Below are 15403 nucleotides of genomic sequence, written 5' to 3' on the forward strand. Positions count from 1 at the left end.
CACTTGTCTTATTTATGCTAATGTGATGGCTAAATAAAACCGCCTGGACTTCTTGTGATATATAGATATAAGTGTGTGTGTAGATATTTATGTGTACTGTCTGTAAGGTCCCCTAATCACTGACCTCTCTGTTCTTTAAAACTGCAATTTCTTAAATCTTGTGATCCCAATAGAGTTTCAAGTATCATTTTTTTAGAAAGATAAAAAACCAAATAGCTGTGAAATGATGGTTTCTAAAGAAATATTCTAAAATGTCACATAAGATCATCCATTAGCTAACAAGGAAACAGAAAAATAGTTTTGAAGACACTATTAATTTTTAACCATCTAGGTGTGGTAGGACTTGTGTGAAAGGAGGATGATTGCAAACTCTTTTTGGAAGCTTGTGGCTTTGGTCACTTCACCGCAATTATTTACTAAAAGAAAACTTTCATAACTGATACCTGAGGTCTCTGGCTCCAACTCTCAGTATAAATGCTACAATATAGTTCGGATTCATGTGCTGAAAAGCTGCAGTCAGGTTTTCCCTCTGACTCAGGCTTCAGAGAGTAGAAGTCTCCCTGCATTGCATCTCCAGACATCCCAAATGTCTGAAGATTCATTGCCCAAATGAATGTGGGCAAAGATTCATTTGCTCAGTGAATCTTGGGCAGATTCACTGCATTTGATGGGAATGTCGCTATCAACCACTCTGTGACTGCCCCAATGAATATGCACATGTTGAGTGTAAAATTTCCTTCACAGAAATGACTTTGCACCCATCAAGGCCAGGAGCAATAGCCAGCCTGATATTTCTACCCTTTTTTCTCTCTCATTACCTTTACAAAGTTAGTTGTTTTTCTGTCACCACTTTTATTTATAGAGTGGCATCAAAAGGAGTATTCACTGCAGAATGAATAGAACGTATTATTGCCTGTGCAAGATTAAAGAGTTAATGTACATTTCTGTAAAACCTTATATGCCTGCATTAATCTTCTTCATTTTTTTGATAGGTCTTATTATGCTTATTTATTTTCTTTCTTTCTGTACCCATTTAAATGTTAAATAGAATCTCAGAGGACTAGATAGTATAACTGTGACAGTTAACAGATCTGATTTGAAGGCCAGTCCAAATAAAAAAAATGATAAATATAAACCAATAAACCATAATTGATACCATCATTTAGCTTTGCTCAAGTCAATCTTGACTTTTTCCATTTCCTGTATTTGAAAATTGTTGGTATGGAAAAATTATGGTTCCATCAGACTGTTGCAAGAGGTGGTATTTAAAGGAGAATTTTTTTCATGAGCAAAATAATAGCCTGAAATCAGTTTGGGGTTGCTCAGGAGCCAGTCCTGCACCTTTATCCTTCTCCTGCCTCTGAGCTCCTGCTCAGCAGGGTGGGCCTGACACTGAAATACAGCAATGCACCAGTGACCAGGCTGCTCCAGAAGGAAAAAGACAAAAGTTCATAAAACAGCATTTTTGAATTTTAGACACTTCCAGGGAAAAGATTTCATAGAAACAGTTGAAACTTTAAATTGCCAAAATGCAGTAAAGTTTTAACTGTTGTGGTTAATTATAGGCCAGACTCTGCTAAATAACTCATCAGAAAGAGAGGTCAGTCCCAAAAGGTTTTGTTTAAAATGACTGAAACCATCACTGGCTAAGAACACTGTCCCAGATGCACCAAAGAGTATAAAATATTTAATGGTTTCTAAAACCAAGCTATTTAACAATGAAACCAAGGTGAAAGACTGACTCCCTCGAGCCCCAAACTCTGATTGTCTTGGCAGTCTCTGCCCAGGCTGGTTTTGGTAAGCCAAGAAATACAACTGCCTGCAGTCTCCAAAGCCAAAGAGATGAATTCTTTAATCCTATAAGCAACTGAAGCAAGGAAATTATGATGATGTTTGGTTTTCAGAAAGGAGAACATTGATGGTACAGTACTAAATGAATGCTCAGATTTCTGGGACAGTTGAGTATTTGCTTAATGTTTTCTTTAACACACCTAGGTACTTTTATTTGGTACAGTATTGCTCTAAACTACTATAAAAATCAATTATTTTTCTCAAAGACATTTGTATGACACTTAGAAGCACAAAACAAGATTAAAGCGTTATAAGTACTTAAATCCACTCTGCTTATCTGTGCACAGCAATCCATTCTGTGGTGCTCTACAGGATTTTTCAGTCCTTGAGAAAGATGAGGAAGTCAATGTGGCTGAGCCTAATTAAAAAATGCAAATGGTTTTGCTAAACAAAGATGTCATGTGAAAATACTCCATAGCAGTGACTGTGAGATTGATTGGACTCAAATTCCACCTGCCCTGGGTCTCTGGGGGGTCCGGATGGGCAGGTATTACCAAGGTGGGAGTGGAGCTATCAGCAGACAGAGTCAATTGTGCATTACACAGCTGATACAGGCTGTCAGATCAGCAGCTAAAACACCCATGATTGGAACAGTCTATTTGGGTTTGAGTTTTTAAACTGAGCTAGTTCTTCTTTTTGGCCTCCACTACTCTAATTATACTTATAATTAGAGTACATTATTAGAGTAACATTATAATACATAATATGGTCCCCCCCATCTTTTTAAGTAAAATGTTAGTATGCATCATAGTTCAGACCATGTATGTAATTTCTGTCCTGTTTTTCACACACTGGGGCAGGGCTGCTGTATTTATTTTGCAGTCTCCCAGGCTTAGGTGCCTTTTGTTCTGGACTACACTGGGGGAAGAAGGAATGGGGAGGCGGCATCTTTCAGGACAGCAGGGAAAAGCAGCAGCTCCGTGGTTGCCACACGTTATGAAACCCTTCCTGATAAATCTCTACTCAAAGCTTTCTGTGAAGGGATTTCAGGACTGTATCCAGTAGATGAGAAACTGTTGTCTCTAGAAGAAAAACAGGCTCTGTGTCTTTTCTGATTAAAAGATTCTTTACTGAAAGCAGATCATTCTGCAAGTTCTCTGCTTTTCAGAGGATGGGCTGAGAAGGAAGGAAGCACACAGGTCTGATGATAGCTTTTGATTGAGCTCAGTCGTTTGTTAAATATGCACTATAAGAAATTAGGACCGTAAAATCTAACTGCTCTGGATAATTTCCTCAGCTCTTCCTTTTCTTCACTGGGCCCATCCTGGCCTCACTCCTTCTTCTTGCTTCCTGCCTCATAAAATTACATTTTTAAACCAAGACCTCATGTTCTCTCCCCTTAAAAAGGATTGTTTCATCCTTCCATTAAGAGAATTTACATTCAGCATACAAAATATCCACCTACAGCTGTCCACTGTTACAAGCAACAGAAATTACAGCTTTGTGATGGATACAGTTTGGTGACAGTGATGGTTTCTGTCATTTTTAACCAAACCATTTGGGACTGCCCCCTGTTTCTGCTGCAGTAGGTGTGCACATCATCTGTCTGCTCATGCATGCTCTACAGATTGCAGGGCAGCTCTGCCCCAGCTGTTGGACAGGTTATAAATAGGTAGAGCTCTGAGGCAGCAAGATTACTTGAAAAAGAAGGAATGGTACAGGTTCTTGTGCTTATGAATCAGTCTGGAAAACAGCTGGCTGTCAGCCTGCTGAGATTGGAAAAGTCTGCTTATCTGTGTATTAGCATCTTAAGGTTAACTTTTCAGCATGTTGACATGGAAGCTCTGCCACTTTGCTCTCAGTAGACTTTAATAAAGTGCAGCTCTGTCTGGTTTCTCTGTGGTATAAGGAAGGTTTGAGTTCACACCCTTACAATTTCTCAGTTTCATCTGTATTCATGAAACCTGTAGGAACTCTGGCTCTGGAACCTCTGGCCTATTGTCAAATTAGACAGATAGCATCCAGTGAGCTCAAAAGTGACTATTTCCCTTGAGCCTGAAATTATTCCTGTTGGTAAACAGGCAACCAGAAACTCTAATCATGCATTTTTACAGAGGCTGTAATCCTAGGTGTTCTCTTGATTCTTTAAAAAAAACTTAAACTAATTTAAATATAATTCAACTAGTTTGTCAAATTATTTTTATTCACACAAACCCAAAGCTGCTTTGGGAGAATGTTTTGCCACATGAATTTTTGAACAGATTTAGGTGATTCCTCAGTTGAGATCTGCTTTACTGAGTTTCAGAATCCAGTATGAAATAGTAAAGCTAAATAATTTCCTCTCACAGAATTCCTCAAGCTTTGAGAGAACTAAAAACCAAAAAGGGTGCAGGGTAGATGTGTAGCTTTGGAAGGACATTGCTTACTCAAATACACTGTTCAAGAAGTAAATGGGGAAATTCTTTACACTCTCACAGTAAATAAAGTGATTTTAACTGGGAAAATTAATTTTGGTGGATTTGATTCTAACTCTTCCCAGATACCTAGAAAAATTACTTTAAAAATATGACTACCCACATTTTCATACTGTCAGTTTAAAAGAGCATGGAATATCTCAATTAAACATCTGCTGCAATCTGGAGGAAGTGTCCATAACGTCAGAATTATTGAATCCATCCCCAGTCCCTGTGTGTCAGACAGAAGTACCTGTTACTTCTGCACACTCATTCATTCTCACATGCCCTGCATTCTCAGAGCCAGATCATGGAGCTGCTGTAATCACAGATGTTTTTGTACTAAATTACATAGCAGCTGACAGAAATAAAGATCTGTCCATGAGTCAGTTGGGTTATTAACTTTATCATTACCATTTTAAGCTCTGAAATAAAAAAGAAAAAAAAGTTGTTTGTTCTCTGTACTTAGTTGCATACACAGATGGAGGAAAAAATACCTGAATAACATTTCTGAGGGGTTTAGAGCAAACCCCTGAAGTACAACAAGAATCTTCTAGCTTTCCATTTCTTGCATCTGAAATAGTAAAGCTGGGAATCAGAAAGGTATTCTGGTCTGAACTTCTTCCCTAGACAAGCTTCTACCAGGAAAACATCTGCCTTCTTCACGGTCATCTTAAATCTGCAGGTCTAGACTCATCCTACAGAAAGAACTCTGACAGTGATGATTAAAGGCTGGGCTTCTGTAGTTCCCAGTCTCTTTGCAGAAGACCAAAGTGGTGAGAAATCTTGGCATCTACTTGAGGATTGAATTGGATCTTTTTGGAAAAGGAGCTGGAAATCTCAGCCTGTGCTAGATTCCTGCAGTACTGTAAGGAGTGGTGTTTGTGGTCATTTCAGTGACACTGAAATGTGTGGTGATTTCTGTTTGTTCTTGAACTTGGAGCTGTTGTATGGACAGTTGCAGAGCATCTTTCAGGGCACACTGAAACACCCTTTGTCTGTGCAAGGTCCTGGCAGAAGCTCTTTGGAGATCACCTTTGGCAAACACTCAGCTGCAGTTAGGTGCAACCCACAGTGCAAGCCAAGGTTCATGCTGAGAGCACAAAGCTGTGCAGAAGAACATCCACCCTGGAATGCTCTTCAAGTTCTCACCCTGCCATGGGGCCCCTGTGTTTATCTGTGTGATAAACAAGGGCTCTGCTGCCACAGCCAGAGCAGCCTGAGCTGCAGCAGAGCCCTCAGACACCCTGCCTGGGGCACACAGCTCCTGCACCCACTCAGGCACACTCTCACATTCCTCAGCTATGTAAATACATCACTGTGCAGTCACACACAGGCACTAATGACGAGGAAATGAGGATTAGCTGAAGCAGGGATGTGCACGTGACTTTCTTTTGCATATGGTTTCATAATGCCCAACGTGTCATCTTCATTCATCTTCCTTCTGGTTTTATAGGAGGCTTTAAAATGCCTTCATGCAGAGCAGTGAGGCGTGTGACACTGCCATTATAAAGCATGTAATGGAAAAGACACTTTCCTATAATTTCTGGGAAAGAGAGATCTCAACCATTAACAAACTACCAGCTGAAATGTGTGGGTTTCAGGTAATATTCTTCAGAATGTTCCTTCAGTGTTCTCCCACTTTTTTTAATCATTACTATTATTTTGCCTCCTATTACTCCACCTCAGAGTAGTTTTGGGAAGCAGGAAAGATTTTGTTTCATTTCTTGCTATTAAATTGGTATGCTGTCTTGGGTAACTCCTAAAAAGTGTCTCCTTTTCCTGAGCATACAGACAAGTATCTACTGAAGTAGTGTATATATAATGTATATAGTATATAGTGCTTTAAGGACTTATATAATTTTGTGAATATCTATGATATTATAAGAAATAAGGAAACAAAAAATTGCCAGTTGTTGCTTTTCTGTTGTGGGTATTTGTTTTTGGATTACAATTTCCTTTCCTCCACTGAACAAATTCTGGTGACTTGTTTTCACTGCCATTGGCTCTCATCACTTCTTTTTGGGGTCATTAGCAGCTATCACTAATATGCAGAATGCACAGTTATAGTAGATAGGAGACTGGGAATGGTATAAGAGATGTAGCTCTCTCCTCCATGCACAGTAAAATTTGACCTTTTATATTTAAATGGTTAAAGAGGATCTTGAGCTAGAATATGTCTTATATGAGGTGTTTGAAATAGCCTGATAGTGACTCAGAATTAAAAAAAAAGTTTCTGGAAGACAGAGCTAATCATCCATTAGCATTTGGATGCAATGCTTGTCACACATTAATTTCCATGCTTGCCAAAATGATTCTGGCAGAGGAACCAGCTGTGAAATGTAGAAATTAAAATATTAGTTTGGAAGTACTAGATATGCCCTGTAGCTACTTGCAAAAGGATTTGCATGAATGAAAATGTGAGGTAGCAGTATCATACAGGTGGGAGAATTTCTGTGCCCCCTTTTCTCCTTGTGCTGAGCAGGATGTCACATCTATGGGACATCCCTTGGGCCAGCTGGGGTCTGCTGTCCCAGCCTGCTGTGCACCCCAGTGAACTCACTGCTGGGGGCAGCACACAAGCCCTGCTCAGGAATAGCAAAAACATTTCTCTGTTTATTCCCTGTGTTCAGCAGAAATACAGAATATAGCTCCACACCAGCCACTGCGAAGAAAATTGCCTCCAGCCCAGCACACAGTGATAACCTCAGAGTATGAAGCAGCTCAGGCCCATCTTCTGTACTACAAATAACTCCAAAGGCTTCATGGCAGGTATCCCTCAGTGGGATACAGCAGTACCTTCCTTATCTCACCAAAGTCAGATCAGGCTGCCATCAAAAAATCCATTTGTGTCAGAGTAGGACCATGGTGCTCTCCTGGCAGTTTCTCTGCCCAAAATTACAACAGGATTCAAGGCAGGTTGGGGAAACATCAACTTGAAGCTCTGAGCCTTCCTTCTGTTGTATGGTCCTTTGCATGATTAGAGAGAGGCAATTTCCATCTCTAGCTGTGAGTGGAGGAAGTCTTCCATTCTTGCCCTATATTTTCATTGGGATGGTGACAAAAGCCACATTACTCCCTTCAGTCTCCATGTAAAAACCTCTCCTGTGAGCTGCACAACTGCTATGTACCATGACATGAGGGTTCCAACCACTCTCCTTGCAGGCCCTAAGAGAATGTTTCCAAAAGCAGGCAGCTCAGTGCATCTCCTGCGAGTCACTCAAATTCACCTAAATAAGGTCCTGACATGACTCTCCCTTGTCTCCCCAGCCCAGCCACAATTCTCTTTCTGGTACACCTTGTATGTTGTCAGAAGGATATGTTATACTGCTCTCCTTCTACCATTTTTAGCAGTAATGAATTTGAAATTTAGTCCAAATTATTCTTCAGAAGGTGCTTATCTCAAATGACTTGGTGGATTTTTGGTTCTTGATATTTTAGAGCCTATCCCTACTTTAATGGCTGGACTGCATTAATGAATCTTCCTGAGTTATCTCTTCATAAGCCACTGCTTCAAAAACAGCTGTGAATATTTTCTTCCCATTAAAGCTTATTCCTTTGGGTTTGATGTAATTAATTGCCACTTAAGACTTAGAGAAAATATTCCAATAAATATTTATGCCACATGCACCATCTCCTCTCTCCAGTGCCCTGTATACCTAATGTTTAACAAATTTCTGCAAACCTCAGCCTGCAATTTATGTTAGAGAGAGACTGTGGTTGTAACAGCAGCACAGTCACAGATGTCCACTCTGGAGGTAGCACAAGAATCTCATTTCTTGATAAAGCAGGTCGTGGAGAATATGCCAGAGTGGAATGCTGGAGAGGATACAGCTGCAATACCACGCCTGATCCCCCAGTGCTTATTTACAGCTTTGTCAGAGTAAGGTTAAGCATCTGCTTCTCTTAAGGACAGATAGAAAACCACTGCACTGTGAGACTGTCACAGAGGGACAGGAAAGAAGATGGCATATCTAGACAGATGATTAAAGAGTGTCTCAAGTCTAAAGTTACAGGAAAGAGAAGAAAATCTATTGTCAACCTTTCACACTCTGAAATTCATGAGGCTATGAATTTGACTGCTGTATGGTACATGTGTGGTACTGAAAATGTGGAAATGCGACCCTTTAAGAGCATATTTGAATTCTGTCTTAACATTAGCTCATACGTGAAGATATATTTTTCAGAGCCAAGTATGTACAAGAGCAGAAAGAGAAACATATTTTACAGATTATGCAAGTAATCTTTTCAGTGGTCTTTGAAGTGAGTGCTCAGTCTGCCTGCACTGTGCTCCATAAGGCAGAGAGCAATTGCTGGAGAGGAGGGGTTTTGTTTCCCTGTGCAAGCCAGGGGGGGCTCTCTGGAAGGTTCAGTTCCTTACCACAGCAGCATGAACACCCACACATGCCTGAGACAGGACTACAACTCAATGCCAGGATTTAGCCTGCTGCTGTTGGTTCCTGCACCTTGGCAGGATGTAATTAAGGTATCGTCAAGCTGAATAGGAAGATGAGACTTAAGCCTAAAAATATCCCCAGTAATTATGGTTTAGATCTGGAAAGCAATGGATGGATTTTGATTTCTGAAAGAGACAGTGCTGTTCCTGAAGATGGTTGAGTAATTATGGAGTGAAAGGTAAAATAAACAGCCTTGTAATTCCCTGTCTGTGACATAGTGCTGAGGTGTGCAAGCAATCTCATGAGGGAGGAAAAAGGTCTTAGTACATAGGTCTGGTGGTTTTAGGGCTTTGCTATGTTTGCTAGCAAATGTAAAACAGGGCTTTGCTATGTTTGCTAGCAAATGTAAAACTTCATTCAAACACAATGAAACAAAGCACCTGTTTCAGCTGTGCATGGTCACTATTCAGGAACATCCATGGCTTTGTTTTAAAACAAGCCAACAAACAAAAAACTCCTCCTTTTGGACTCAAGATTAAACTTCTGTATTTGCCTGTGTAAAAAGCCTTGCTGACTAGTATTAGCCTGGGGAATAATCCTTCTTTCTGAGCCCCTTTAAGACTACACCATCACTCTTCAGTGAGGGCATGCTCTCATTCTTTGGACACTTTGAAGAACACATTGGATAAATGGACCCTGACTAAGGGATAGAAAATGTCCCTGACACAGTGTCTGCACTATTGTTAGCAAGTTACCTGGAAGTAATCTAGTATCAAAGACTGATGAAAAAAAAATCTGTGTATTTCTACCTAAACATCCAAAGATACATAGTGCCCTATCTTTAAAAACACTTGGGTGAAGAAAAGAATGAAACCACTCATAATATACTTTATTTCAAGTGAAAACTGCTGTCCTTTATTTCATCAAAATACACCTTGCCAAAGATTTTTCCTTCCTGCATATGTTATCATTCAGTTTGGAATAATTTGTGGTAGCTGTTTCCTGGATGTTTTTGTTCCACTCCTTGAGTGAGCAATGGCATTTATCTGACAATATGGTGAGATGATTCAAGGAAGACTTGGCTAGAAAAACTAATTTCTTAATTTCATAGTTACTTTTCTCTCTGAATTGATTTACTGCACATTTGTACAAATGCCAGGGCAGTAAATGAGATGAAGCAGGAGCTGGAGGAGGAATTGAGACCACAGAAGCCCTGATTTGACCAGCTCAAATTAGTGCATAAGGGCATCCTTAACCTCCTCCTGAAGTTGTTTGAAAGGTTGATGGCCAAACTGCAATGAAAGTGAAAATGCTGAAATACCTGGTTAGGACAGCAAAGCCATGTGATTGCAAGGCAAGCAGCCAGTTCTGAGAATCCAGCCACTCTGATAGCAAAAGGACATTCTTCACTATATCAGCTAATAGAGACACCACAGGCCATGTGGTCCATCATCACATCACCTGCTTGGTTTGGTAACAATCTAGTTTCTCTCTCACTTGTCACTCACCTAGGTACGCATTGCTTCCCTTCTTTGCAAAGCTCAAGTTTGTCTCCGAGGCTGGGTATGTTCTCCTGCACTAAACCAACCAATTTAACTAACCCTAAACTGTAACTCTTCCTCCTTCTGTGCTGCAGATGGATTAGGGTTTTTCCATGTGGCATTAGCCCACTCAGTGGCTGTGCTGCCTCCACTGTCCCACCCCCCCAGTCACGCTGTCCTCCACTCTCCTTTGTGCTTCCACCATCACCATCAGACCACTTCCCAAAAAGTGCCCATGGCACAGGGGCACAGGAGAGCAGCCAACAATTAGACAGGAGGGTGTTTAACCAGGGCTGAATTTGACTGAAGTTTGGGCTGCTGTCCTTGTCCTGTCCCTCTGCCTGCATTACTTACATCCCTGTGTGGAGCGTTCTGGAGTGAGCATTTTTGTAGTTACAGAGTAGGAGCACTTGCAAATGGAAAAGCTGCTGGACTATTTCAAGAATGTTTCAAAACCTTTAACACTTTATTGAAACTGTTCTCTCATCCATCTGCCAGCAAATCCAGTTTGTTTCTGAGCTTTAAGGAGATATAAAACAATTTAAAATGAGCCCTTGTCACATCCTGACTCTTTAAAAAGTGTTATCTTCTTATGCTAAAGTAAGCAATGAGCACTGTTTCTAAGTGCTTTGTTTTAATTGAAAGGCAGGTATTTTCCACCTTCCATATTGCCATTTAGGGGTGTAGCTTCTGCTTCTCCAAGATATTTGCCAGGAAGTTTGCAGGATTTCTGCCAGTCTGGAAATCCACTGCCCCTCTCACAAAGGCACACTGCTTGGGAAGGAGAGGTTCTGCCTGCCTGCATCAGTGGTTCTCCAGGACAGTTCTCTGTTAGGCTGTGTGCAGTGGGAATGTCTTTCTCCCTGTCTGTGTTGGGACAGGATGGGCATGCAAAGAGCAGTGGGGTGTGAAGATTTTGCGGGGAGATCATTGGAGCCTGGGTCCATTTTGAGAGAATTTTTTTTTTTTCAGTGTAAATATAATTTCTAATGGCTTTTTGCTGGCCTGGAGCATGAAAGGTCAGAGAATATCTTGAAAATTCACTTATAAGCATCTTGAACCAAATGAGTGTCAAATATCTTGTAGGACCATTTTTTTTTTCCTTAATTTAGTTTTGTATCCTGCTCTTTTCCTAAATAACAGTTTAATGACTACGTTCATGAAGAATTACTAAAAGAAAATTAAGATACATCTTCAGCAGTGTGGCAATACCACCTTAAATATGGAGACACTGTAAAAGAATTGCAAAGAAAAGTGTTAAATCTTACCAACTGCTAAGATAAAGTCATCATTGACATTTCTGTGTGCAAGATGAAGAGACTGTGCTTTAGGATGGTCCAATGCTAGAAGAGAACTATAAGTCATCTAATTAAGCAAGAATTTAGATTTCTTAACTTGTACTAACATGAGCCAACCACAAATATTCAGCACTGGTAATTAATCTAGATATTTGCAGAGAAATTAGGGACAAAGTATCTATTAGTTTTCTCTTTTCCAATAAGGTCTTCATCAAAGCATGTCCAAAGCAGGAAAGATTTGTTATCGATCCAGAGAAAGAAAGCTGGCAATACTGGAGTAAGAAAAAGTATCTATTTTTATGTGAAACTACTTTTATGAGGTCACTCCACGAGGGTAAGAAGAATGTCACATTACAGAAATTTTAATTGCATTTATACATTACCATGTGGATCTTATGCATTCTCATTCTATTAGGTGGATTTTGATTAAGTTCTCATTTAGTACAAACTAACAAAACAAGACATCTATAATTAAACTACTTTCAAAATACTACCTGATTATATTAACAGGAAACTATGTATCCTAATCTCAGTGGTAAACTGCTGCTAAACAGTACCACTGTTAACTGAAGTAAGCTTAATGAAATGTTTACCAATTAGACAAATATTCTCCAAAGAGGAAAAAAACACTTATAATATTAGTGTAGACAAAAAAGCTCCTTAAGGTACTTTAACCTTTTAAAACAGACAGCATGGCAAAATCAGAAAAGGTTGCCTGAAATAAGGACGCTAGCATGGCATAATCTTTCTACAACAATTTATCTTTGCTTGGTATGCCCAACCTATCAGAGATAAATATAATTTCCTCTAAGATTCTACAGAAAATTAAGCAAAAAGTCAAAAGCTCAACAGGTAAAAAAGCAAGCCAGAATTAATTCTTATATTATTATTTGAGGTAGTAATTTCCTCTGAGAAAATAAGCCTAATTTTTAGGATATTAAGTACTAAATAGTAAAATGAAGTGACTACAGTCAGTATGTTTTACATTCAAAACAATCCCTTCCTATGTGAAAAAACGAGGATACCACTGGTTATCTGCCTGAGGAACCTGCTCTGGTTGAGGATGTGTTCAGGTTCTCACCTTGTAGGGTTGCTCACTTGCACACTGGGACTAGGTGTTGTATTTTGCTCACTCTGTCTTGTGATAGAGCAGCGCTGGGTATGACTGAGTTAAGCCCAATAACCTCTGGCCACATTCCTAAATCCCAGGGCTGCAGTGACACTGCTGTGTCCCTCCTGCTGCCCTCAGGCACTCTGTGTCGCCGGGGCAGGACACGAATGGTCCATGGATGGAGACTGAGTTTCCTGGCAGCTGCAGTCTGGGCTCATCAGCTGGAGCTGAAATCCCTGTCCTTGAGGGAATCCCAGCAGGCTCCAGCAGAACCATCAGCTGGTCTTTAGGTTGTGTGAAGCACAAGCAGTGCTGGGAACCTTTTACCTGAGATAAAGCTGATCTTTCCTAAAGCCCTACTTTGCTCACTGAGACCAGGGAATAGCATTCCAATAGGATTCTGGGGAAAGATCTGCTCTTCTGACTCTTCCATCAAGTAAAAAACCATTAAAAACATAGCCATGTATTTCCATCCAGTTTCATGTAGATAGTTTATAAAGCAACATAATTCCTATTTCTTCATGCACATTGTTAAACAAAAACTGATCTTTATCGCATTATAACCCACAATAATGAGATTGAAATTTAATTTCAAGTGCAAAATAAATCTGTATGAGTTCTTCAGCAGCTTCCTTTCATCTAACATGGAAAGAGCTTTTTCTCTTTAATTGTGTCTCTCTGCCTTCAGGAACATTGAGCAGCCTTTTAAACATCTGCTCTTTCCAACCTGCCACTTAACAAGTTATGGTTCAGAATAATTTTCTCTTTGGCTTATTTTTCTCTCTTGTGAGTTGCAGATTATGAACATAAAAAAACACAGAGAGCCACCAAAGTCTGAAAGCCAAATATGGGGAAACCTCTGCAGCAGTCTTTATTAATGTGCTCTATATAGAAATCTGCATTTTTAGTTTTTAAGTTTGTATATTTCCTTTTAAAAGAAAGCTGGAAATTACAGACTTTTTTTGGTTTAACATGCACTGTTGTCAGCTCCACAGCCTATCCAAAGAGCTCTCAAGGAGGAGATGGCAGTGAGTACTTACTGAGGCACAGCTGCTTTCCGACTTGTCTTCTAGAAAGCCAATTTGGCATGGTGTCCTCTGATTCTGCAGCCAGTAGTCTGTTGATTCTAGCAGACTGTTACTGCAGAGAATCTGTTAAAACAGTTAAAAATAGTTAAAATAATAACCCTATTGTGCTTTGGGGGCTGGAACCCTGTTGTTGTAACTAAATGGAAATTTTGTTGACAAAACTGGGGGAAGTGGATTGGGGGGGGAAGATGGACAAGACAGGCCTGTTTGGTTTGGACCCGTATTTTTGAAAAATTGAAAAATTCTGAAATATTGAAAAATATTGCTATTAGTTTTGTTCTGCATAAAAGTGATAAACAGACATATTAGAAAAACTAATTATTCAATTACACCAGAGCACACCAACTTGCAGCCTTCATGACTGACTGTATCTGTCTCCACAGTATATCAGTACTGCTCATTCTGCCAGCAGCCTCATTTCTGGCACTTCTAGGCTCCAAACTCTTTCTTAAACAAGTTTTTCTGCTTTCTGAGAAGCTGAAGTATTTTGGACCTTCTGTAATGAGCCCTGAAGTCAGTCAGCACCCTGAGACCAAAACTTTGTGTTGAGTCTCTGTGTTGACTCAGCCCTACAGCTTGTGCCACAGCCCCACTCAAACAAAACCAAAATGGGGCTACAGAGATCTGTAGACTTTAAAGAGGCAAAGCCAGTTTGCAAATCTGATGCTTAGATTAAACTGAATTCTTTACTTTCTGCCTCTGTACTAATATTCTACCATGAAAAAGAGGGACCATTAGTATCTTTAAAACAGCTAGGGAAAATATTGGTGCACCATTGGTGCTACTTACAGAGCATTTCCTATGGCTTATCATCTTCACTAGGCAGCAATGTTAAGAGGTATATTTGTGAAATATATGTATATTTTATTTTTACTTCTTGCAATTCTTGTACTACCTGGAAATAGCCTGTACTCTCATTTTTGGACTTTAAATAATTATATTTAAAAATAGAAATTTGTTGCTATACCTAGGGAAAGAAAAATCTATTTACAGTACTTTCCTTTACCTGACTGCATGTTTTGTATTGACACACATTTGTGCTACTTCAAGAACACTTGATCTCTAAGCCTAGATCCCTTCCTTTGGAAAAGAAATGAGAATAACTTGTGAGTCCTTCTCATTTCTCAGGGAAGATGAATGACTGCGGAAAGCTCATCTGGCCAGCTGACACAGTTTCTAATCCTTGGGGGCATCCAGGAGTAAGCTTATTACCACCCACAGATTAACTCCCACTCTAATTTTTATCTTTCTGGTAGAAAGTCAGTTGCACAGTTAATATTTCACTCCCTGTATTATACTTTTATTGATTTCTGAATAAAAGTCAGCAGGAGAGGGTTGAGGAGGTAATGGGGAACACCACAGGCCCTGAGCTTGGCCTGCTTCATTCCCCTCTTTTCGTGCCCTCCATGGAGACTTCCCACCTTTGTGGTTGTTTCTCAGTACACCAGCCCTGCTATGGGTTTTCTTCCAAAGATCTTTAAAATACAAATTTAAGGTTCAAAAAATATTCATGGGAAGTAGTGTACCCAAAGACTTTCTTCTGAGAGTGCCAAAGGCTCTCAGAAGAATGGATGCTTCACCAGCCTCTTCTTGGGGGCTGCCAGCTAATCTTGTTTACCAGTGCAACAACTCTGCACTCAGTAAATTTTATAACCTCCCATCTCGGTGCAAAAAGATTCCTGCCATCATAACTAACCCCAAGACTAGACAGGGAAAATAATACT

General features: G+C 39.9%; 1 protein-coding gene across 7 annotated transcripts in view; it reads right to left on the bottom strand.

Annotated features, from left to right (window-relative positions):
- Positions 1 to 15403, bottom strand: part of SPHKAP (SPHK1 interactor, AKAP domain containing) — a 62064-nt gene that overhangs the window by 24626 nt on the left and 22035 nt on the right. For all 7 annotated transcript variants that reach the window (XM_054282390.1, XM_054282391.1, XM_054282396.1 and 4 more), the window contains one exon: positions 13632 to 13742. In XM_054282390.1, coding sequence (XP_054138365.1) covers positions 13632 to 13742 — 111 coding nt within the window. The remainder of the gene's footprint in view (positions 1 to 13631; positions 13743 to 15403) is intronic.

This window comes from Melozone crissalis, unplaced genomic scaffold (genome assembly GCF_028551555.1).
Source record: "Melozone crissalis strain CALT ecotype California unplaced genomic scaffold, PUWL_Pcris_2 ptg000034l_1, whole genome shotgun sequence".
NCBI lineage: Eukaryota > Metazoa > Chordata > Aves > Passeriformes > Passerellidae > Melozone > Melozone crissalis.